The sequence below is a fragment of the Coregonus lavaretus genome (assembly GCF_964263955.1).
Source record: "Coregonus lavaretus genome assembly, contig: HAP1_SCAFFOLD_7501, whole genome shotgun sequence".
Taxonomy (NCBI): domain Eukaryota; kingdom Metazoa; phylum Chordata; class Actinopteri; order Salmoniformes; family Salmonidae; genus Coregonus; species Coregonus lavaretus.
This window is the reverse complement of record NW_028166755.1, coordinates 1-26,369: the sequence shown is the minus strand read 5'-3', so window position 1 is coordinate 26,369 and position 26,369 is coordinate 1. Positions and strand designations below refer to the sequence as shown.

General features: G+C 43.6%; 1 protein-coding gene and 1 long non-coding RNA gene across 2 annotated transcripts; both read left to right on the top strand.

Moving 5' to 3' along the window:
* Positions 1-9,695: 9,695 nt before the first annotated feature.
* Positions 9,696-13,916, top strand: LOC311114345 (dnaJ homolog subfamily B member 1-like). Its single transcript, XM_084189609.1, has 4 exons — positions 9,696-10,269; positions 11,515-11,846; positions 11,982-12,251; positions 12,479-13,916. Exons 1-4 carry the CDS (start codon positions 10,050-10,052, stop codon positions 12,707-12,709), a joined length of 1,053 nt encoding a protein of 350 aa, XP_084045735.1. The 5' UTR covers positions 9,696-10,049; the 3' UTR covers positions 12,710-13,916.
* A 10,086-nt stretch (positions 13,917-24,002) lies between these two features.
* LOC311114346 lies at positions 24,003-25,574 on the top strand. The gene is made up of 4 exons (XR_014611093.1): positions 24,003-24,278; positions 24,898-24,923; positions 25,073-25,119; positions 25,230-25,574. It is a non-coding gene; the product is annotated as an uncharacterized lncRNA (long non-coding RNA).
* Positions 25,575-26,369: the final 795 nt, after the last annotated feature.

The window sequence follows — 26,369 nt, the reverse complement described above, 5'->3', positions numbered from 1 at the left end:
ATGACATTGGTAGTGATTTAAAGATGATTAGGTTTTCTGGTGGGCTATTAGATATAACTGGGTTAATCATGAACATAGAGATTTTATTCTTTGTTGCTAGACAGAAGACTTAGGTGACTTAAGAAATAGACTTGTCATGTCCAACAATTAGTCTTCAGGTCAAGCCCGGGAGAGCCTGGGTAGAACAGAGTTTGAACTAAACATAAGTGTTTTTATAAGATAAGAGATTGATTGATTGGATTACTAATTGATTCTGAACTGGATGAAAGTTGAATTTAGCTTCCATAAAAGACAAAGGAAGTGGGAGGAGCAATAAAGGAGCAAAAGATAATCTAAAAAATGAAAGGCATGGCAATAGGATGATAAATTACATAAGAAATGGTTTAGAAAGGTGGTAATATTGACACATGGGCATATCATGTGTCAAAAAGGGGGAGTGATAGGATTAAATAATATTGATAGAATTAAATAAAAATACTTAAAAAGAAAAAACAACAATAGAAATTAAGAGCTGAGCATGTATGTGTGAAGATAGTTTATTAACCACACCCGTATGTCAGAGGTTTTGTGCCCCACAGGTGAACTAAAGGAGAAGGTGACCCACTCTATCACACCAGGAGACTGGGTGTGGATGCAGTCCCTAAAAGAAGAAAACTGGAAGCAGGCCTGTTGGGAAGGGCCCTATCAAGTCCTATTAGATCAATCTGGGTGCATGTCACACACTGCAAAAAGGTAAACCCAGTTACACCTGATGAACAAACACAGAGTTAGGAGAAAGATCCGATCACCATTAGGGCTCGGGGGTTGGCTCCTTAACGAAGATTCCCTTACCCTGTCTGATCATCCCTGTGTGAGTTTGGTAGAAGGTGAAGTAATGGGTTGGCGTCTGACATGTTCTCAGGGCAAGGGTGGGGATTCACAGGTCTCCTGACGGTAGGTAGCTGTCTGATTGTGGGGGCCATATTCCTAACACACTCAAACCCTTCTGATCAGCCGAAAGTAGTAGTTAACCTAAAACAAGTTGATAAAATGATACCTGAGCATAGTCTATGAAGGCATAGGAGACAGCTAGACGTAGGGAAAGGGGAAGATTAGGGACTTTAGGGGAGGACATCACTGTATGTGTGTCGCCGTGTACATCCTGGGACTATGTAGTTGCTCATATCGAGAGCGTGGGGGATATGTAAATCTCCATACACAGTTTGGGGACAGGTGTAGTGTTGTGAGGGTAGGGAATTACCAGAAATGGCAGTGCGACCCATAGAAGGGTAGGTACTGTCTGAAAGTCGGAAGTACGCAAAAACAGGTTTATCCCCATGCAAACCACCTGGGAATGTGGTGAAAGAGTCTTGTAGTAACTTGAACTATCAGTATCCCCCGATAACAAACTCATTCCGACCTAGGTTGCCTACGTTTGAAGTCTCAGGGGATTCTAATCGTTTTTCTAGGACTAGTAAGATAGGATACAGAGTAGGGCATCTTAGCTCTGCTCCTACACAGAGAATATCACAACTGAAAGAGAACATGACTAATCTCTCCTATTTGTTGCAGACAGAGGATTGTAGGACCCAAAACCAGGCCTGTGCTGACATCTGATGGTTGTGTGGTGATAACTGATTGTGAACTCAACTACATATGTAAACAATCAAATGTGTCAGAGACTGGTGAGTTGTCAAATAGAAAGTAGGACCTCCTCCTGGGATCCTTTGAGGAAAGGATCCTGTGATGGGATAGGAGTACCTCGAGAGGTTCCAGAACAATTCAAAGCTAGGAATCAGACCGCAGTTGAGTTTGAATCAAGTATTTTTTGTTGGTCAACAATTAATAAAAACTTAGATTGGATAAATTATATTTACTATAACCAGTAAAGATTTATAAACCACACTTGTGATGCAATAAAGGGATTAGATGAGCAGACAGCGGCAACTATCTTAATGACAAAGCAGAATAGAATAGCGTTAGATATGCTTTTGGCTGAGAGGGGCGGAGTTTGTGTTCTGTTTGGATCTATGTGCTGTATTTTCATCCTCAAACAATATAGCACCGGACGGGTCAGTGACAAAAGAGCTTCATGGGAGTAACTACACTGACAAACAAACTGGCTGAGAGATCTGATATTGATAGCTCCATAAACGGTTGGTTTGATAACATATTTGATAAATGGAAAACTATTGTTGTAACTATTCTGGGTGAAGTTATAGCTTCTATGGGTATACTTGTTCTTTGTGGATGTTGTCTTATTTCCTGTGTCTGAGGTTTGGTGAGAAAGGAGATGGAGAAGGTGATTTCCCACAAATGGTGAGATAAGGCCCAATCCTGGACTCCAACCTAGGAATGGAGGATATGACCTACCAGGCTTGGTGGAGTGACACTAGAGGGTGTCTAAAGGGGGCCAAAATATACTTCTCTGTTTGTGTTTTATGTTTTAATAGTCTTATGTTTTGTGTTCTATTAATCCTGTGTTTTATGCTTTATTAATCAAGTTAACCATGTGAATGTTTGTCTTTGCTTATGTGATGGTTTGAAGTTCCTTGGTGACTGGTAACAATTTGCAAGTGGGGTGTAGATGAACTGAGGGTTTGCATTTTTAGTAACATTATGGCCTATTAATAAAAGTGTGATTTTTTGTTTGTATTGTATTATAATGAATGACAATCTGTGTTTTCTTATTTTTTGAATCACACCTTATGAGGTGTGAAAAGGGGGACTATTAGGGATTTATTATTCTCCTAAACTGATGGGATGACTAACTTAGAAAGAATGCAGTCTTGACTGGGCTAATGTAGGCTGTGACACCTGGCAGGCTGTGATTGATGTGAAGAGAAGATAAGGATTGTGTCTTCAAATGCTAGACTATAATAGTTCATTGTGATTTATGAGTCTTCCTTTGACATGGGAATGATGTCTAAGGGAGCTGGCTCTTCTCACTATGATAGGTTGTTATGATAATCTTGTGCCTGGATTATGTGTGTAACAAATGGCGCCGAAGAGATGAGACCAACCCCCTGCATCAACGGATTGGCTGAGAAAGTTTAAACCACTCAAGTCTTTACTCTAATTGGCCAGCAGAGAAGTGGGAAACTTCCTCTGTCTAGTATTTGGGTATTGTTTCTGGAGCAATGTGTTAGTTCTCTGGAGTGTCCTGCGAGGCATATCAGAGAGCCCGTATATACGAAACATCATATTTACCATTGAAGGTTTTTGCATTAATTAAAATAACTAGTATACCTTAGAAGTCGTGTTGACCTCTTTTGTTCCTGATACCAGATTTGAATTGACGCGACTTTGACATAAACCTAGCTAGGTGTTCCAGCTGTCATTTAACCACCAGTCTATAACACCATGATAAACCTAGCTAGGTGTTCCAGCTGCCATTTAACCACCAGTCTATAACAGCATGCTAACAGAGAGAAGTTGTGACCTCTGACCCCTCAGACTGATAGTCCACTCCAGTCATAGGTAGTAGTGAGCACTATGGGCCGGTCTGGCTCAGACAAGGCTTAACTACTTCAGGTTGTACTTGGAGCTCCTCAGCACTACACTGACTGGGGGACTGGGCTGTAGCTCCCTGCTTCACATGACAACAGACAGACAGACAGACAGCACTGACCTGAGTACAGTGGAGCGTCCTATATTAAACCAATAGTCCTATCTAGCCTGCACCTGTTGCACTATATAACACAGAGAGACACACAGATATAGACATACACACATATACACACACAGACGTACACACACACACAGATATAGACGTACACACACAGTATTTGTGAAGCCGTCTTACCTTGTCCAGGAAGCAGAGTTTGTCCTTGGTCTTGGCATCCAGAATCTCCACCTCAAAGAAAACCACAGCTTTCTTAGCCTTCTTAGCTTTCGGACGTTTAGCAGGGGGTGCTGCCACCCCTGGGACACTCCCCGGACCACCCTTTTTGGGGGTAGCCCCCTCTAGTACTACAGTATCCATATCCACACCACTACTCTCTCTCTTTATTCCCTTCTCTTCTTTGTCTGGAAAATACGCTTTTCTTAATTCTCTGAGAGTTTGAGCGAGGAGAGGAGAGAGCGGCGTCTGGTTTCAGCTGTGGAAATAAATCTCTTTCTCTCCCCCTCGTTCGCTCCGCTGTTCTGCCTCCCCTCCCTCCCTCTCGCTTCGCTGTTCTGCCCCCCCCCCCCCCCCCCCTCCTCGCTCTCATCCCTTCTTTCCTGGCATGCTGGCTGCTTTATTTAACCCCCCACCCCACACACACACAGCCCTGCTCCCCCGTCACCCCACACAGCCCTACTCCCCCCTACCTCCCCCCCTCCTCCATCCCATCCCTCACCCCTCCACCCCCATTCCTCAACCCTCCATCCCTCACCCCTATCCCTCAACCCTCCATCCCTCAACCCTCCATCCCTCAACCCTCCATCCCCCCCTACCTCACCCCTCCCCCCACACACAGTAGGGTGATAATACTCCAGAGACACTCATGGCTTAGTTAGGGGAATACTCCTCCGTGCAACCACTCCCTCCCCTGTAATAATGTCCGGAACCTTAGCTCTATAACCTTAACCCTAACATTCCTAGATATGTCGGTCCAATATCAATTTACTCCATGGTAACGGAATTACGCTGAGACTTAAAATGTATACCAAACAAAAAAACATTGATTTACAAGTTTAACAAACCATAGAACTCTATGCACAAGGGCTACTTTTAACAATTTCCACAGAAAATTCTACAAAAACACATTTCCAGGAAGAACTGAGCACCCTAAGCACCCCCCCTCTAGAAGGGAGGAAGTATGACAAACACACAGTCCTCCCCACGGCTAAATATAAAACTCTGCGTAAGCAACCTTATCCCTACACATACCACGCCCTCCCCACCTCCACACCCTTGCTACCTCCCTCCACCCACCCACCCTCCACCCTCCCTCCCTCACCCTCCACCCTCCCTCACCCCTCCACCCACCCTACTTTTACTGTAATTATGTTATCAAACTTTGCATCTGCACACAGTTATTATTCCAATAAATGTTTTGTATTATTATTTACAAAGTTGTCCTTGTGCATAGAGTTATATGGTTTGTTAAACTTTTAAATAAAATGGCTTTTGTTTGACATACATTTTAAAAGGAAAAATTGGAGTCTCAGTGTAATTCCGTTATTGTAGAATTGCCCTTATGTTTTGTAGTCTGCACACACACACACACAAACACCCACATCCATCCACACAAACACCCACATCCATCCACACAAACACCCACATCCACCCACACAAACACCCACATCCACATCCATCCACACAGTGCGAGCCAGGAAACACAGGCATTACTAGGATTACTGGGATGACTATTTAAACTGTCCCACCCCCCCCCATCCCCTCCCCTCTACCCCCTGTCCCACCCCCCCCATCCCCTCCCCTCTACCCCCTGTCTATATAAAGACCCCCCCTGGGATAGCAGCCTTTCCTTGTGCTGGGGGTCTAAAGCAGTACTGGATAGATAACCATTAGTGTTGGGGTAGTGTTGGGGTAAGGCTGGGGTAGTGTTGGGGTAGTGTTGGGGTAAGGCTGGGGTAGTGTTGGGGTAAGGCTGGGGTAGTGTTGGGGTAAGGCTGGGGTAGTGTTGGGGTAAGGCTGGGGTAGTGTTGGGGTAGGGCTGGGGTAGTGTTGGGGTAAGGCTGGGGTAGTGTTGGGGTAAGGCTGGGGTAGTGTTGGGGTAAGGCTGGGGTAGTGTTGGGGTAGTGTTGGGGTAGGGCTGGGGTAAGGCTGGGGTAGTGTTGGGGTAGTGTTGGGGTAAGGCTGGGGTAGTGTTGGGGTAGTGTTGGGGTAGGGCTGGGGTAAGGCTGGGGTAGTGTTGGGGTAAGGCTGGGGTAGTGTTGGGGTAAGGCTGGGGTAGTGTTGGGGTAGTGTTGGGGTAGGGCTGGGGTAGTGTTGGGGTAAGGCTGGGGTAGTGTTGGGGTAAGGCTGGGGTAGTGTTGGGGTAAGGCTGGGGTAGTGTTGGGGTAGTGTTGGGGTAGTGTTGGGGTAGGGCTGGGGTAGGGCTGGGGTAAGGCTGGGGTAGTGTTGGGGTAGGGCTGGGGTAGTGTTGGGGTAAGGCTGGGGTAGTGTTGGGGTAAGGCTGGGGTAGTGTTGGGGTAAGGCTGGGGTAGTGTTGGGGTAAGGCTGGGGTAGGGCTGAGGGGGATAAGGCTGTAGGGGGATAAGGCTGTAGGGGGATAGGGCTGAGGTGGTAGGGCTGAGGGGTAGAACATGGAGCTCTAGAGTAGGACAGCATTGGAACTAGCTAGGTTCAAGACTCGGGTAGTAGTGCAAGTTGGGGTAGTGTGCTGCTGAGGCTTGGGCCCAGTTGGGGTAGTGTGCTGCTGAGGCTTGGGCCCAGTTGGGGTAGTGCTGTGCTGAGTGTGGGAAAGAGTGAGGGAGTCGTAGTACACTCCAGCTCATTATAGTGCCCTAATAGGTGCATTATTTTCCTCCCTCTCTCTCTCCCTCGCACTCTCTCTCTCTTCCTTTCTCTGTCTCTCCCTCTTTTGACAGACGGTGTATCTCCTGTCTACTGGACTCTGGCCCCTGGTACCTTCACACCTGCCTCCTCACTTACATACACAGGTCAGTGTTAATGATTGATATTATTTACCCATTAATTGTTGAACCATTTAAATGCACCGTGAGCTTAGCACAACGTTCTCTATGGACCCTTGTCTCTGGACAGAGCTGATGCTGATGTAGTGGACTAGCCACTGATCTACAGTCAGGTATATTCTACAACCCGAATGGTTCATATTAGCATTGTGCGTATGGTAATCTGATCCTAAGGTGGATTGAGTGTCCATCTTCTCCAGGGTGTGTTGTTGTCAGTGCAGCGAGGCAGCAGGTGTCATTCCTTGGTCTATAGTTACTATGACAGTGCTATGACGCCACCTTGTGGATATTTATTATAACTACATCAGCAGTGATTTCGCGTTGCAATAAATGTTTTTATTGGAGAGACCGATACCTGTTATCATTTGGATTCAAGATGGATGCAGACAGTAATCTTGTTGATTGTTAGCAATCCTTCCCTGATGGCCAATGATGCATTGATATGGGCCCAACATGTATTCTGTAGTCAAATGCACATCTTACCAGTGTAATAACATGTTTCTATTGCGCTTAGTGGACTCACAGTTCAGTACTGCAGACTCATCTAGACATTATTGTAGCCTCCTTGTATGTTAGTTTTACTACGACCTCCACCAAGAGGTCTGGACCTTTATGGCAGAGCACTAGGCTACATTGTAGCATGGTTGCCGGTTCCTGCTCCTCTCAAGCTATTCTGTCCCCCTCAATTACTACATTAGAAAGAGAGAAATGTATTGGAAGTGATAACCTCCCAGTGTATGTAGATATCAGACAGACCTGGGTTCAAGTACTATTTGACATAATTTCAAAATACATTATTGACTGAGCTTGCCTGGCTTCAACAGACCAATAGAATAGTCCAATAACTGCAAAATATATCTAGCTGCAACTCTAGATAGGCTTGAGAGAAAACTCTCAAAGTATCGGAAAGACTTCAAATATTATTTGAACCCAGGTATGGTATGAGAGGAGGAGACATGTTGGAGGAAATGAGGAGAACTCACTGGTCGAGGCAGTTCTAACTCTACTCAACTCCCCAAACTGGCTCCTTCAAATCCTGTCCATTGGGTTTGGTCGGCATGACGTCACACCTGCTGTAGAGTCAGTCCTGGTAGCCATGACAACACCTGATGTAGCTAGCTAGCCTACAGTCTAGGAAGCAGTTTTAAATCTGACTGTAGGAGGATTAACTCCCCTCTAGACACTGATCTAAGATCAGTTTGTATGTGATTACCCCCTAATGGCTAAGGTTTGGATTAGTGGGGGGTAATCTGGTCCTAGATCTGTGTCTATTGGGTCTGAGAGAGCCACATGGCCAGCACATGTAGAGGTAAATGTCTATGGGTCTGTCTGCCTATACAGCCATGATAGGGAAGGTGGGCATGTGTTTCAGAGGACATAGCCCTACCATTATTGCCTGTTTGCTATGCATTTAACATAAAGTAACCAGTGGGCTTTGATGTTATTCCATTTACGTCCTTGCATGCATACCATAGAACTTTGTCTCGTGCATAGTTTAAATTCAATCACCTAAGTCTACGAGGCTATGAGCAATAGGAGTTCAGATTGAAGCTAGGCCTATTTGCATATCATCACTTTACTCTCCTATTTGCCGATCAACAATGCTCCAGTCAGTCAGTCAGTCTGATAGTATGAGACGGAGTGGCCTCTATGTTCATGCAGTAAAGTGGTGTAACCGTCAACATTTCTATCCCAAGAGGCTACATTAACTTACGACACAACACTCCCCACAAGGTTAGATTTGTTGCGCACTTGACTGTTCACCTGCAATGATAGGCTAGCTGCCCTGCAATGAAGCAACAATGCAGAGATAAGAATTCTTCAGCGTTCCAATCCACCAGAGGTGGCGCAGCCTAGTTTATGCATTGTCCAAGCATTGTGAGAAAAGAACGACTGGTAAATATTTAAATAAACTAGTAACCTATCTGTTTGGTTGGATTGCTGTTTATTGTGAAAGTAGAAGTGATAGGCTATGTCCATGACATGTGAATTGCAGGCAAGTAGACTACAACTTCGACCAGAGAGTCCACAAGCACACCACTTTGACATCCGAGTGAAAACAGCGTGAGCTCATCCCTGCTCTCCAGCACGTTCTACCAGCCTAAATCTGACCGTTAAACTACCCAGGACCGTTGGGAAACAGACTGACAACTTCACAACACTCTTATGAAACAGTAAGAAATACATTGAACAGAATCCCCATTAAAGGTTTAGAGTTACAGCGGATACTATCTTACCTCGTAATGCTTCATCTTGGCTGTTTGTTCTCGCTCTCATCCAAGGTGAGCGACGGGTTGTGCCTTCCAATCAGAGCAAGAGGAAGCAATGATGAACGTGAGGTCCCCAATTGGTCCAATGGTTGGGGAGTCCAATGGTTACTTCTTTAATATCACGTCCAATCAATGCGTCGGAAAGCCAAGTAGATATGCCTTACTGTCCGTACTGTAGCCAATGGGGGAGTAGATTCCCGCAATGGAGTGATCCGTTTGGACAAATGGAGATGCGGGGTAAATTGTGTTAGCGGGGGATTCTGTCACTAAATCGTATGTTATCAACAGCAGGGCAAGCTATACACTGACTTTACAGATCAGCAATTATGTTGGTAGATTACTGACTGATAATTGGGCATAGTGTGTCAGTGGTGGTTTTCATAAGCAGCAAGGCTGTTTGACAAGGATAAGGCATATTTGTTGATATTTGACTAAGAAGAGTAAAGTTGAAATAGCGTTATTATTTTCATTGAGAAAGGACATGGCTAAACCTAACGCATAGTGCCTATAAACCTAAAGCATAGCGAGGACTACATCTATAGTTCCAACAAAAGCAACAGACAAACCACATTATGAGGGAATCAGTTTTGTTCAGGGGTTCCATAAAGCTTTTCCTCTGCGCAGTTTGCAGACACGATTCTTAGAACTTTCGATACATACAGTGAGTGCAACATTGTATCTGCCTCTGCACAAACAGAAGGTGAGATTTCTACATGGAAGGCGTGGTTGAGTTTCGGCTAGACTACGGAAGCCTGTCCAATGGAACTGTCAAACTCAGTGACGCTCCAGTGGGCGTGAACGACCCCTTGGAAGTTTCGTCCGAGAGGAACTGAGCTGAGCTGTGTTCAGACTCTGATGGAAAATTCTCGAACTTTCTGCGCGGATATAAGATAGAATGAGGTCCCATGCGGAGTGCTGAGCTGAGCTGAGAGAACCGTAGCCTTCTTCAACAGTGTGTGTGCAGTTCACGTTGTAATACTTTTACTTACCATTCCATAGATAGACTGCCTGCAACTGGACCAGCGGATTTAAAGAGAACTACCCGTATACCTTGTGTGAATTTGATTGACACTGGACTTGACAGTCAGCAGGCTCAAGCAAGGGAGCCTTAAACTATTTCTCGCAGCTATTTGGAATAAACACACAGACAGCTAGATGGTCAAAATGGGTAAAGACTACTATAATGTCCTGGGCATACAGAAAGGAGCGACGGAGGACGAGATCAAGAAGGCTTATCGTAAGCAGGCTCTGCGTTACCACCCGGATAAAAACAAGTCTCCTGCAGCCGAGGACAAGTTTAAAGAAATAGCTGAAGCTTATGACGTTCTGAGCGACCCAAAGAAAAAGGACATTTACGACCGATTCGGCGAAGAAGGTGAGTGTTCTATCTACTAGACATTTTACATTTTAGTCATTCAGCAGACGCTCTTATCCAGAGCGACTTACAGTTAGTGAGTGCATACATGACGCAACATGTTGTTATTAAAAAGTGGTGAATAAATACACTTTATTTTCCAAAGTACATTAGTTAGGTAGACCTATTGGGAACGATTTCAAAGCTTCAATTATAACGATGTAAAGCTGAATCTTTGTTTCTTGATATTTTGATGAGTATTTAGGCGAGATGGCATTTCAAGATCTCTCTCAAGCACCTGCCTCTTTCCTCTGAAAATCTACTCTTCTTCAGTGGTGCTGAAACCGCAGTTTTATTTCTAGAGTTGTAACGCTTTGGGCCACAGAAGTTCCAAAAACAAACGCTATATGCTTATAACAAACCAAGCAATAGCTTATAAGCCTACCTTTCTTAGCCAATGTGAGCAATATTTTATAACCAGAAAGGGCAAAGCACAGGAAGGTGGAAGTACAGCACGCATGTTCCAACAATAATCCCTTGCAGCACAATCATAAGGAATGGATTAAAAAAATTGATAAACAATACAATAGGCCTGCGGATTGGCAACAACGCTCGGATTGGCTGCAAGACACGAGCGGAGCGGCGCCGGAGAGGTGCCCGCCCACTGCTGGAAGGTTCGGGCGCTGACGTCACAGAGGGGCGGAGAGACCGACTTTAACAGTTTGGCACTAGCCTGTCAGCAAGCTTCTCAAAGGACAGATGGTGTGGTCGTGGATTCCTAGTTCCTACAGTAGGCCTAGGTTAGAATGGTGCAGCTGTGTTCTTATCAGTTGTTTTTAAGGACCAGGCTAGGTAACTCAACTGTCAAGCTGCATTATTCCGTGTATAGCAACAGACACTGTAGACCACAGGAGGTTGGTGGCACCTTAATTGGGGAGAACAGGCTCTTGGTAATGACTGGAGCGGAATCAGTGGAATGGTATCAAATACATCAAATACATGGTTTCCAGGTGTTTGATGCCAGTCCATTTGCGCCGTTCCGGACATTATTATTTAGCCGTCCTCCCCTCAACAGCCTCCTGTGGTGTAGACCAATACAACCTTTATTCCCTCCCTTCTAGCCCTACACACAGACACATTGTTTCCACACCCATGGGTGCTACTGCACATAGGAAATGATTACACAACTTCTATTGAAAGAAGTCTGAACCAGAGCACCAAATGTTTAACTCTCTCTCTCCGTCCCTTCCTCCTTCTCTCCTCCAGGGTTGAAGGGAGGAGGCCCCTCAGCAGGAGGGGGTGTTCCTGGGGGCCCTAATTTCAGCTACTCCTTCCAGGGCGACCCCCACGCCATCTTCGCCGAGTTTTTCGGGGGCCGGAGCCCCTTCGACCAGTTCTTCCCCCGAAACGGCGGGGGCCCAGACGGGGACAACATGGACACTGACGATCTCTTCGCCCGTTTCGGGATGGGGGGCGGCGGCATGGGGGGGTTCCCCCGTTCCTTCAGCACAGGGATGGGGGGAGGGATGGGGGGGCAGATGGTTGAGAAGCACCAGGACCCACCCATGCTCCACGACCTCAGGGTGACCTTAGAAGAGGTTGGTTGATTGATTGATTGACTTATTTTATTTGACAACAAAAAATATCCATGTACACACAGTACATACATTTTAAAAGTTGTCTAGGATAACACAATAAAGGCAATAACTAATTTCCATTGTGATCCTTAAAAGGTGTTCTCAGGTTGCACTAAGAGAATGAAGATATCCCACAAGCGGCTGAACGCAGACAGACGGACCACCCGGACGGAGGACAAGATCCTGGAGGTGGAGATAAAGAAGGGATGGAAGGAGGGGACGAAGATCACCTTCCCTAAAGAGGGGGATGAGACGCCCACTAACATCCCGGCAGACGTGGTGTTCGTGGTCAAGGATAAGCCCCACCCAGTGTTCCGGCGAGAAGGCTCTGACATCGTTTACCCCGCCAAGGTCTCCCTCAGAGAGGTAAGGCAGAATGATTGGAACTTTTAACTAAACTATACTAAATATACTTTGTTTTTATACGCTGCTCTCCAAGTGCTCGCTAAAACAAATTAATAGTACTTAGAATGACAATCATTCTTGAACCTACAGACAACTGTTTGTACGTAGACTAGAGTGATGAAGCGTAACATCTCTCTCTCTCTCTCTCCCCCCTCTATCTTCTCTCTCTCTCTCTCTCTCTCTCTCAGGCTCTGTGCGGCTGCACGGTCAACGCCCCCACGCTGGACGGCAGGACAGTAACCGTGACGACCGGGGACGTGGTGCGTCCGGGGATGAAACGACGTATCACGGGGGAGGGGCTTCCTCACCCCAAGCGGCCCGATCGCCGCGGTGACCTGCTGGTGGAGTACGAGGTGGTGTTTCCGGAGAGATTGAGTCAGAGTGCCAAGGAGACCATCGCACAGGTGCTTCCACCCTAGTCCTGATACCTATGAACTATGAACTTCTTAAGGACAAAATGGACGGCCGACGAACAGTGAAAAGCAACAAGTGGCTGTCCGCCCTATCGCCTCTGACCAAAGAACAACGACCGCCACCATTTTCTGGACAGGGGCCACCTGATCCTAGATCAGCATTCCTGCACTCTAGAGCCAGAGACCATCAAATAAATGTGGTTCTTTAGCATCCTTTAGTATGAGCCTCTTTAGCTTTACTTGAAAATGTCCATGTACAGGCTAGAGGCATTGGTTTGTTAGCAGTGGTTCTCAAACCTCTCCTCTGGGACCCCGAGGAGAGGTTTGAAATACCTATTTTGGGGGATTAGATTTGTATTTCTTGGTGGCATTTCTTTGCAGATGGCATCCCTTCATGTATCTATTCTAGGGGTTTAGGTATCATGGGTGGTTTTCATGGTTTTGGTTATTGGATTCTGATCAAATCAATAGAACGTATTGGCACTGATCAATACCCATAGTCTGATAATACCCATAGTCAATAGCCGTAGTCCCCACTGGTCCCCATGACAACCAGAGGATGTTCAGGAGCACTGAACTGTTGTCAGTGGTTTAGAACAGAAACAATGCTACTTGAATGCATGGAAATATAATCTATAGAACGGACCTTCCCATTCAAGTCAACGATGATTCTATTTCTATGCTTGAATTTTCTTTACTTTTCCAAGATGCCTACAATAGTAATAACAATAATAGGGTGGGGGGAAATGTGAGTGAGAGGTGTGTGTGTGTGTGTGTGTGTGTGTTTTGCAGCTAGTGTGTATGAGTTAGCTAGCTAGGTGAACCTTTTTGTACAGAAATTCATGGAATGTATGACTTGCTGTAGGATCTGGGCTTTGTATTGTGCAACTGTTGGATTGCGCACTATCATGATATAGGATATCTTAGTATAGGATGTTAGCACAGTAACCATAGGAGATATAGGGTTTCATGTTATACCCATAGCACTCCTCTTTACTCAATATTACACAGAAAATCCACCTGTTGTTGCTGCAGAAAGTGAGAACTGTCCAAAAACTGCCTTTAAACTGTTTATTGAGCAAAAATATCAACTTTTCCTTTAAATTGTCTATGCGAAATGTTTCACATTTTATTGACATGAATGTAACCAAAGCACTTGTCCTCATCAGGTTTTAGCCACGTCTTAATGAAATAAAACCCTTTCCTAACTGTCCATTCAGGGAACAATTGATAAGACTAGACCTCTTCCCCCTCTTCTTTCATTCCCCCTTTCCTTCCCCCTCTTCTTTCATTCCCCCTCTCCTTCCCCCTCTTCTTTCATTCCCCCTCTCCTTCCCCCTCTTCTTTCATTCCCCCTCTCCTTCCCCCTCTTCTTTCATTCCCCCTCTCCTTCCCCCTCTTCTTTCATTCCCCCTCTCCTTCCCCCTCTTCTTTCATTCCCCCTCTCCTTCCCCCTCTTCTTTCATTCCCCCTCTCCTTCCCCCTCTTCTTTCATTCCCCCTCTCCTTCCTCCTCTTCTTTCATTCCTCCTTTCTGACTTGCATTGAACAAAGTGATATCCCAAAGGCTGTATTTAAATGAAAGATCCCTCACCTCAAATTAGAGACCATTCTTTCTCCTTGACAACAGTAATTGTAGTTTAATATTTAAATAATGTAATTTGTATTTAAGGAATAGGTTTAAGAAAACATTAACCCTGGACAGAATCTTCTAAAACTGCAACCAGACTTAGAATTGGACTGGCACATTTCTTAGTTTACTATACATTTGCAATGTATTGTTTACATTATATTGCTGGACAGTTTTCTATACACAGAATGTACTTTTTATGTGAATAACTTTCATTGGTAAATAAAGTATATTTTGTTCTTATAGATAAATGGATCCTTGTTTCTCTTTCTAGAAAGATGTAATAAACATGTTATAACAGTGTGATCTGGTATGAAGATGTCTCTTGGCTTGAGACCCACCGGGGCCTCTTCACAGCCTGTGTCTATGTATGCTGATGACACAACGCTATACACGTCAGCTACCACAGCAAGTGAAATCACTGCAACACTTAACAAAGAGCTGCAGTCAGTTTCAGAATGGGTGGCAAGAAATAAGTTAGTCCTAAATATTTAGAAAACTAAAAGCATTGTATTTGAGACAAATCATTCACTAAACCCTAAATTGAGCAAGTTGAGGAGACCCTGTATTGCAAACTGTCATGGTCAAAACATATTGTTTTGTCCAGTCCTGTCCAGTTGTGTGGTCAGGTGCCACAAAGAGGGACTTAGGAAAATTACAATTGGCCCAGAACAGAGCAGCATGGCTGGCTCTTAAATGTATACAGAGAGCTAACATTAATAATATGCACATCGATTTCTCCTGGCTCAAAGTGGAGGAGAGATTGACTTGTATTTGTGAGAAGTATTGACATGTTGAATGCACCGAGCTGTCTGTTTAAACTACTAGCACACAGCTCGAATACCCATGCATACCCCACAAGACATGCCACCAGAGGTCTCTTCACAGTCCACAAGTCCAGAACAGACTATGGGAGGCGCACAGTACTACATAGAGCCGTGACTACATTGAACTCTATTCCACATCAAGTAACTCATGCATGCAGTAAAATCAGATTTTAAAAACAGATAAAAATACACCTTATGGAACAGCGGGGACTGTGAAGACACACACAGGCACAGACTCACTCATACACACACATGATAACATACACAATATACACACACGTACACATGGATTTTGTATTGTAGATATGTGGTAGTAGAGTAGTGGCCTCACACTTAATGTGTTGTGAAATCTGTTGTGAAATGTAATGTCATGTTTTTAGAACTGTATATAACTGCCTTAATTTTGCTGGACCCCAGGAAGAGTAGCTGCTGCCTTGGCAGGAACTAATGGGGATCCTTAAAAAATACAAATACAAATACATTGTGTTCAACTCTGGGAAGACTGACAAGTGTGTGTGTGTGTGTGGCTGCACGTGTGTCACCTTGGTGTAACCCACCAGCTATGCTGGTAGTTGTTGTGGCAACCCTGAAGGAGGAAATGGAGAAGAAGAGGTCTGTACTACAACAGGTGAGACTGGCGAGGAGGGTGGTGATGATGATGATGATGATGGTGATGATGATGATGGTGATGATGATGGTAATGATGATGATGATGATGGTGATGGTGATGATGATGATGATGGTGATGATGATGGTGATGATGATGATGGTGATGATGATGGTAATGATGATGGTGTGATGATGGTAATGGTGATGATGGTGATGATGGTAATGGTGATGATGGTGATGATGATGATGGTGATGATGATGATGATGGTGATGATGATGGTGGTGATGATGGTGATGATGATGATGATGATGATGATGATGATGGTGATGATGATGGTGATGATGATGATGGTGATGATGATGGTAATGGTGATGATGGTGATGATGGTGATGGTGATGATGATGGTGATGATGGTGATGATTATGGTGATGATGATGATGATGGTGATGATGATGATGATGATGGTGATGATGATGGTGGTGATGATGATGATGATGGTAATGATGATGGTGTGATGATGGTGATGATGATGATGATGATGGTGATGATGATGATGATGATGATGATGGTGATGATGATGATGATGATGATGGTGATGGTGATGGTGATGGTGATGATGATGATGGTGATGATGATGGTAATGATGATGGTGTGATGATGGTGATGATGATGATGGAACCCATATGTATAAATTAGGGCATGACTATGTGTGTGTGTGTGTGTGTCTGTTTGTGTGTGTGTGTGTGACAACAGATGAGGCAGAAAATAACGAGTGAGAGAGAGAGAGAGAGAGAGAGAGAGAGAGAGAGAGAGAGAGAGAGAGAGAGAGAGAGAGAGAGAGAGACCAAATTACACAACATTTTAGTTCTGGGTTAAACAAGATTACTATTGGGGTAACAGTAGGTGTACTTCGTAGTTTACAGTTTATGTATTTTTATAGTTAAAGTTGGCGTATCTTTGTAGTTAAAGTTGGTGTATTTTTGTAGTTAAAGTTGGTGTATTGTTGTAGTTAAAGTGGTGTAATTTGTAGCAGCTATTGGATTATTTGTAGTATTGGAGGAAGTGTTGGAGTAAGTCTAGGAGTTAGTCTTGGAGTTAGTCTAGGAGTTAGTCTTGGAGTTAGTCTAGGAGTTAGTCTTGGAGTAAGTTGTGGAGTAGATTCCATGGGAGTCAGAACAATGATCCTCCATGTTGTCACCTGCTGCATCCTCTAGGTGAGTTCTGTTTTCAGCCAATCAGACTGGACTAATCAATCACTAATAAATTACTAACCAATCACCAGGGGTGGAAAGAGCACTGAAAAATTACTGATGTAAAAAAAACAACTCAAGTAAAAGTAAAAAGTAGCTCATTTAAAAAGTACTCTGAGTAAAAGTAATTGAGTTACTTTTAAAAGAAAAACATTGACCTTGATAATTAGCTAATTTAGCTAAGGTTACATGTACATTGCTACACATGATCTTTTCAATGCATCAACTCAAAAAAGGAAGAGGAAATTAATGTACAGTGGGAACTAAGTTGATTTACTTTCTGATTTGCAACAAGGCACATCTGTGTGTAAAAAATATATACTATTAACATTTGAAAATAAATTATACATTCAAAGCAATTACAATGTATTGATACATAAAGCAATAGAAGAAAGAGTGAAAAACAATAATGTTGCCAGACTTCAATATACACTGCTCAAAAAAATAAAGGGAACACTAAAATAACACATCCTAGATCTGAATGAATGAAATAATCTTATTAAATACTTTTTTCTTTACATAGTTGAATGTGCTGACAACAAAATCACACAAAAATTATCAATGGAAATCAAATGTATCAACCCATGGAGGTCTGGATTTGGAGTCACCCTCAAAATTAAAGTGGAAAACCACACTTCAGGCTGATCCAACTTTGATGTAATGTCCTTAAAACAAGTCAAAATGAGGCTCAGTAGTGTGTGTGGCCTCCACGTGCCTGTATGACCTCCCTACAACGCCTGGGCATGCTCCTGATGAGGTGGCGGATGGTCTCCTGAGGGATCTCCTCCCAGACCTGGACTAAAGCATCCGCCAACTCCTGGACAGTCTGTGGTGCAATGTGGCGTTGGTGGATGGAGCGAGACATGATGTCCCAGATGTGCTCAATTGGATTCAGGTCTGGGGAACGGGCGGGCCAGTCCATAGCATCAATGCCTTCCTCTTGCAGGAACTGCTGACACACTCCAGCCACATGAGGTCTAGCATTGTCTTGCATTAGGATGAACCCAGGGCCAACCGCACCAGCATATGGTCTCACAAGGGGTCTGAGGATCTCATCTCGGTACCTAATGGCAGTCAGTCTGACATGTAGCTCTACCTCTGTCTTATAGCTGTCTGACATGTAGTTCTACCTCTGTCTTATAGCTGTGTCTGACATGTAGTTCTACCTCTGTCTTATAGCTGTGTAACATGTAGCTCTACCTCTGTCTTATAGCTGTGTGACATGTAGCTCTACCTCTGTCTTATAGCTGTGTCTGACATGTAGTTCTACCTCTGTCTTATAGCTGTCTGACATGTAGCTCTACCTCTGTCTTATAGCTGTGTCTGACATGTAGTTCTACCTCTGTCTTATAGCTGTGTAACATGTAGCTCTACCTCTGTCTTATAGCTGTGTGACATGTAGCTCTACCTCTGTCTTATAGCTGTGTCTGACATGTAGTTCTACCTCTGTCTTATAGCTGTGTCTGACATGTAGTTCTACCTCTGTCTTATAGCTGTGTGACATGTAGCTCTACCTCTGTCTTATAGCTGTGTCTGACATGTAGCTCTACCTCTGTCTTATAGCTGTGTCTGTGTGTGTGTGTGTGTGTGTGTCTGTGTGTGTGTGTGTGTGTGTGTGTGGGGGGGGGGGGGGGTTGTGTGTGTGTGTGTGTGTGACATGTTGCCCAGGGGCCGTATGTATCAACCATCTCAGAGAAGGAGTGCAGAACTAGGATCAAGTCTCTTCCGTGTCCATGTGACCTTATTCATTGTGATCTAAATGGCCAAAACTGATCCTAGATCAGTACTCCTACTCTGAGACGCTTGATAAATACGGCCCCTGGTCTATTACAGCGTTGTGTGTCACCTGTTCTATCTCTACATCTGCCTTATAGATGTGTGAGTTGACCTGTAGTTCTGCCTCTTAACTGTAAAAAAAAAAAACATTAAACGTGTGACACGTTTATAACCTAACCCAGCTAGCCAACAATGTTCTGAGAACCATATGTTTCTTAGAGCTTGGTGAGAGCCTGGTTTTCTTCTGGTTATTTTGCATACAACCTTCCCACAAAGTTCTGGGAATGGTGCAGGATAGCACAGAACATTCTGAGAACCATATGTTTTTCTTAGGTGGGAATTTCAGTACTTTTTTTCTGCAGGTTTCCTCAAGGTTCTATTTAAAGTCATGTTCCTAGAACGTTCAGAGAATGTTAAGAAACAAAGGTCTTCTGTGGGAATTTCAGTAATTCAGCATAATATTTTCTTCAGGTTTCCTCATGGTTCTATTTAGAGTTCTCATAACATTAAGAAAACGTTCCATAAAAACAACAAGAAAACAGTAATGTTCAAAGAACGTTCCAAGAATGTTATTTAAAAACATATACAGTGCCTTCGGAATGTATTCAGACCCCTTGACTTTTTCCACATTTTGTTAGGTTACAGCCTTATTCTAAAATTCCCTCATCAATCTACACACAATACCCCATAATGACAAAGCAAAAACGTGTTTTTATACATTTTTGCTAATTAAATTAAATTTAAAAAATGGAAATATGACATTTACGTAAGTATTCAGACCTTTATGCAGTACTTTATTGAAGCACCTTTGGCAGCGATTACAGCCTCGAGTCTTCTTGAGTATGACGCTACAAGCTTGGCACACCTGTATCTGGGGTGTTTCTCCATTATTCTCTGCAGATAATAATAATAATAATAATAATATGCCATTTAGCAGACGCTTTTATCCAAAGCGACTTACAGTCGTCCTCTCAAGCTCTGTCAAGTTGGATGGGGAGCGTTGCTGCACACCTATTTTCAGGTCTTTCCAGACATGTTAGATCGGGTTCAAGTCTGGGCTCTGGCTGGGCCACTCAAGGACATTCAGAGACTTGTCCCGAAGCCATACCAGGCAGTGAGGCAACCAGTCAGGATGCTCTCAATGGTGCAGCTGTATAACTTTTTGAGGATCTGAGGACCCATGCCAAATCTTTTCAGTCTCCTGAGGGGGAAGATGCTTTGTCGTGCCCTCTTCACGACTGATTGTAATTTGCTCCATTCATCTTTGCTTATGTAAATAATGTATTTCAGTTTTTTGTTTTTAATACATTTGGAAAAATGTCTAAAAAACGGTTTTCGCTTTGTCATTATGGGGTATTCTGTGTAGATTGCTGGTGAAATTGTTTTATTTAATCCATATTAGAATAAGGCTGTAACGTAACAAAATGTGGGAGAGAAAAGGAGTCTGAATACTTTCCGAAGGCACTGTACATTCCATTCTCAACGTCAACAAAACTCTCTATCCTCCATCTTGTTAAGTGTGTTTGATGTGTTTTTTTACATTGATATGTTTTTTTTTCATTATTGGTACATCGCTGTTGCTGACAAGAACTGAATTGGTTCCTCTCACTGGGTTTGTGTGTGTGTGTGTGAAATGGGCATCTGACCTGTGTTTGGGTCAGATTCTACAGTTGTCTTATCTTATCAGTGACTGAAACCAGACCCTGTGGCTTTCCTTAGATCCAGGGAACGAGCCGGGATTGAACAGAGTTCAGGCTAAACCATTTGTCTCTCCTTGAACGTCTTCTTGATTAATTACAGCATGACGGGAGGGGAGAGAGGGTTTGGGCTTGGGTATGTTTGAGAGATTGATTGTGGACCTGCCATGTCCAACAATCAATCTCCAGGTCAAGCCAGAGTGAGCCGGGGTTGAACAGAGTTCAAACTGAACATGATTTTGCATGACAAGGCTTGATTGGTTGCACCACCATTGTTTCCAAACTGAGTACATAGAGGAGAAGTCAGATATCATAAACTAAGGAAGTGGGCGGAGCGGTCAAGAGGTGGAAACTGGAGACAGTGGTGGGGGAACCCAAGAGGGAGGGGTTAAGCTAAAATGTATGTAAAATGACTATATAAATTGAGAGCTGGGAGGTGGAAAAGGAGATGCTTTGCAAACCACTTCGGCTTTGTCTATTGTAATAAAGTCTATCTTAATTCTACAAAAACTCTGGAAATACTTTGGTTCTTTGATCAACATAAGGACGAATTTGCCACAACATAATCAGGTGTGTTGGCCGCGTCTACTAATTGGCCACACCAGATTTTAATAGGTACTTGTTTCCTTTAAAATGGGGTCTGTATGAATAAACTAAAATGAACAGATCTGTATGAGTTAAAAAAAACATGGCATGCTAGCTCCATCCTGGTTTTTCAGTGGACTAATTCCAGAACAGAAGATCATGTATTCGAATCTCACTGACACTGTGCCACAATAAAAAAAGAAATGTGTTTCCATGATTGATGCTTAAGCAAATTAATTTCCATGTTTCCTATCTGTGATTGGAGTTCAACACAGTTAACCCAAACTAAGCTAGCAGTGTTATTAAAAGTATTATTGAAACTTGTTCTCAGAACGTTATTTAATTACCTTCAAATAACCTATATTTCCCATTCTCAGAACATTAATAAAAACCTCACAGGAAAACTTTCAGGGAAGTATAGTAAAACATTCTCAGAACCTCCCTGCAACCTAAAAAGTTATGTTCCCAGAACAGACAACATTTTATGGTTGTTTAGGGTGCATTTAGTCATTAGAAATTGATTTGACTTCCATGCCTTTTATTCACATCAGTGTTAGGAATGTCTATCACATTACCTACATTTCAGCACAACTGAACAGGACATTTGATTCAAGAAATATTTTCAATCGTGTGGTGTTGTTGTTACTTGAATGTGTTGAGGTAATTTCCATTCTCTGAGTGAAAAAGACGTGGGAGGGGCCTCATTATCATATGTCCCAGCACGCTTTGTTGCAGGTTGATTTTTTAGAAGAGTTTTAATATGGTCTCTCCTATCATTGCTACGCAGACGACACACAATGAATCTTCTCCTTGCCCCCTTCTGATAACCAGGTGGCGAATCGCATCTCTGCATGTCTGGCAGACATATCAGTGTGGATGACGGATCACCACCTCAAGCTGAACCTCGGTAAGATGGAGCTGCTCTTCCTCCCGGGGAAGGACTGCCCGTTCCATGATCTCGCCATCACGGTTGACATCCAGAACGCTGCAGCCTGTCTGCTGTTCAACCTTCCCAAGTTCTCTCACGTCACCCGCTCCTCCGCACACTCCACTGGCTTCCAGTTGAAGCCTGCATCTGCTACAAGACCATGGTGCTTGCCTATGGAGCTGTGAGGGGAACGGCACCTCCGTACATTCAGGCCCTGATCAGTCCCTACACCCAAACGAGGGCATTGCGTTCATCCACCTCTGGCCTGCTAGCCCCCCTACCTCTGCGGAAGCACAGTTCCCGCTCAGCCAGTCAAAACTGTTCGCTGCTCTGGCACCCCAATGGTGGAACAAGCTCCCTCACGACGCCAGGACAGCGGAGTCACTCACCACCTTCCGGAGACACTTGAAACCCCACCTCTTTAAGGAATACCTGGGATAGGATAAAAGTAATCCTTCTACCCTCTCCCTAGGTAGTCTTTCACCACAGCAATAATTAGCAGTAATTTTGAGTGCAGGTTGTGAGTGATCAAATTTGAATTGTTGGATATCCTCCCTCCACCTGGATTCTGATAGGAATAACTAACCCCTTCACAAACCAGTGTTTTGTGACTCGCAGGTCTGATGTGTCCCATGAGACAGGATTTTCAGACAACAATTTAGAGGGTAACTAGACCATAACTAAAGGCCTTGTGACATGTGGTCATAAAGAGTTTGCTTTGAATTGAAACGTATTTCCTTGGACAGTCACTAGTTGAAGGCATCATGATTGGATGCCATTGAATGCAACAATGTTGTCTCTGTCACTAACAAACACACTCACGGGTGGGTATCTCTCACATTCACTCGAAAGGCATGCTGGGATATATGCAAATACAGCTTTACAGCATACAGTCTTAAAACAACACACCCAGTATTTAGTGTTTAAAACCCTAACACCTTGTGCTGAATATAACTGTTAATGTGTTTAAAAAAAGTTTTACAGCGAATAAACTTGTTCTGGTATTTACAATCTAAACACTGTGACGCGTTTTCATTGAAATTCTAAATGCCTTGATGCGTTTAAAAAGTGTTACAGAAAAGTTTTTAGTTGTTTGTTCAAATCCTAAACATTTTTACGGTGTAGTCTTATAGCTGTGTGTTTTGACCTGTATTGCTGGTCCTGTCTTATAGCTGTGTGTTTTGACTTGTAATTCTGAATCTGTCTCATAGCTGACTGTGTTTGTGACATGCAGCCTAGTTCTACCTCTGTATGGATTTGACATGTAGCTCTGGTCCTGTCTTATAGCTGTGTGTTTTGACATGTAGCTCTGGTCCTGTCTTATAGCTGTGTGTTGTGACCTGTAGTGCTGGTCCTGTCTTATAGCTGTGTGTTTTGACCTATAGCTCTGGTCCTGTCTTATAGTTGTGTGTTTTGATCTGTAGCTCTGGTCCTGACTAACAGCAGTGCATTTTGACATGTAGCTCTGGTCCTGTCTTATAGCTGTGTGTTTTGACCTGAAGCTCTGGTCCTGTATTATAGCTGTGTGTTTTGACCTGTAGCTCTGGTCCTGACTAACAGCAGTGCTTTTTGACATGTAGCTCTGGTCCTGTCTTATAGCTTTGTGTTGTGACATGTAGCTCTGGTCCTGTCTTATAGCTTTGTGTTGTGACATGTAGCTCTGGTCCTATCTTATAGCTTTGTGTTTTGACATGTAGCTCTGGTCCTGTCTCATAGCTGTGTGTCCGGAAGCCTCTGCAGTCACTGAAGTGAGAGGATTCGTGGGAGGACAAGTCACTATCCACTGCTCTCATGTACAATCGGAAAACAACGTCAAATACTTCTGCAAGAGGTCGTCCCTGGGGAAGGACATCCTGGTTAAAACGAAGGGGAGCGAAAGTTACACACAGAGAGGGAGGAAGGCTACACAGTATAGTATAGTATAGTATAGTATAGTATATTATAGTATAGTATAGTATAGTATAGTATAGTATAGTTGCTTCTGATGAATGCTGAAACGTCAAGCTTATGATAGTTGTTTAAATAAAATAATATGTTTTTAATGGTGAGCCTTTTGCCTTTCAATGATGATGTAAATTCTTTGGTTGCACCTCGACTCACGTTGGTTGAGCGCCCTCCACTTTTCCCCAGGTGCAGTATAGACGACAGAGGAGATGGAGACTTCACTGTGGTCATCACTGGGCTGGTGGAGAGAGACTCTGGAACGTACTGGTGTGGAGTGGGAGGGACTGTCCCAGGCTCGTTCCAGGAAGTACATCTTACTGTTAGCAAAGGTGAGTTGTCAACAGAAAATCATGTTTATATTATACAACCTTTAACTATACAGATTTCTCTATTTGAGACCTTTTGTAAGATATACCTGTTATTGTGTACATTAATGTATAGAATTAATGTATAGGATTTATAGAAATTTCTTTATTAGGGATAATGTATGTCTATCCATAACAAAATGACACTTATGTGGATCTTGTGATACACCCCCATCCCATCCTCCCATCTGCTCGCCTCCCCTACCCACTCCTCTCCTCCCTCCCTCCCTCCCTCCCTCCCTCCCTCCCTCCCTCCCTCCCTCCCTCCCTCCCTCCCTCCCTCCCTCCCTCCCTCCCTTAACCCTAAACACCTAACCCTAACCCTAACCCTAACCTTAACCCCTAACCCTAACCCTTAAACCTAAAATAGCATTTTAACAAATTCTGAAAATCAAAAATGTCCTGAATTTTCAGATTTGTTATTGTTTTCCTACCTTGTCAGGACATTCACACATTCAACGGTTCATTTCTGGCATTTGTCCCCCCTCATACCTCCCTGTATTCCAGGTACCTCAGTGGTGATCATTGTGTGTGTGAGTCTGGCTGTGCTGGTGGTTGTTGTCATCCTCCTCATATTCTACAGGTTCTGGCAGAGCAACAAGGCTCTAGGTGAGATACCATCAAACACACACACACACACACACACACACACACACACACACACACACACACACACACACACACACACACACACACACACACAGACACACTCATACACACACAGAGTTATAATATACAGTCTATTTTGTGATTCACAGGGTGAATCTCTAACAGGCCTGATGCAGACACAGGAATCACTGAAGAGGTGAGAGAGAGAAGAGAGAGAGAGTGTGTGTGCGCACATGCATGTGTGTGTGTGTGTGTTTCTGTCTTCTCCTAATGGTAACAGTCATGATTCTCCTCACTGTCTCAAAGGTTGATGATGAGGAAGATGGTGAGGAAGAAGAAAATCTAACTTCCACCCACAATGCAGTGGACCCTCAGCCGTGTCTAACGCTGACCCAGAATGCATTGCTCATGACCCCGCCCTCTACCAATCAGCCTTTCAAGCACTCGACCCTAAACCAGAACCTCAACAATGTCACAACTACTGACTCCGGATAGACTCTGTAGCACAGAAATCCTATTAAAATCTAACTAACATGTAATTACATTTGAATATGTAATACAATTCTAATATGTAATTCTATGCTCTGTATTCTGAAGAGAAGAGGTCGTCTGATCGTCTGGTTTTGATCCACAAGTGTTATCGTTACCAGAGCTGGGGTCCAATTGAATTTATAACAATAATCACAACTAAATTTATCATTGATGACCATCATTTACCATGTAGACTTTTCAATCCATGAATGGAATTTCACTTACATAACCGTAACCTCGTCCCCAGGCTCAATAGAGAGCGAAAGAACCGTCTGGTTGTCGAGATTATAGGATATTTATTCATCAGTACTGATAACATTCTGTAGGGGGCGATGTGGAGGTCGTTCTATTGGTTGACTGAGATCTCAGTTGCTTGTCTGTTATGTGATGACATCATTCATTTAGGGGGAGTTGGGTTGTAGAGGAGGGATGTTTCTTCTGTTCAGAAACTCATCTGTTGAGTTGATCATTTACAAAGACTGTATTTGGATCAATGAAATGTCATAGAAAAGTAATAAAATATATTGATGTATACTTTAACTATATTGTCATCATCTCAACAATGTGTTCCTCCTCTGCTGAAACAAACATGGTAACTTTAGAACAGAGAAGTTGACAGTTTTAACACTTAGTCACCACAGCTAGCTGAGTTGTCTTGTGGTTTAGAAGTCTAACCTTCGGCCGGTTTGAACCAGTTTCACTCTGCAGCACATATAGACCTGCAGACACTGAGGTCACTACAGAGAAATCATCAGGATATGTAGGCTAATGCCATCCCCTCCCACCACCACCATCACTACCTCAATCTCTCTGACATGCTTTGGCAATGTAAACATATGTATCCAATGCCAATAAAGCCTTGTGAATTTAATTTAATTGAGAGAGGGAGAGAGGGAGAGCGAGAGGGAGAGGGAG

Coding starts and splice junctions, on each gene's coding strand:
- LOC311114345 (XM_084189609.1), top strand. CDS start 10,050: ATGGTCAAAATGGGTAAAGACTACTATAATGTCCTGGGCATACAGAAA. Junction 10,270..11,514: donor CGACCGATTCGGCGAAGAAG/GTGAGTGTTCTA, acceptor TCTCTCCTCCAG/GGTTGAAGGGAGGAGGCCCC. Junction 12,252..12,478: donor CCAAGGTCTCCCTCAGAGAG/GTAAGGCAGAAT, acceptor TCTCTCTCTCAG/GCTCTGTGCGGCTGCACGGT.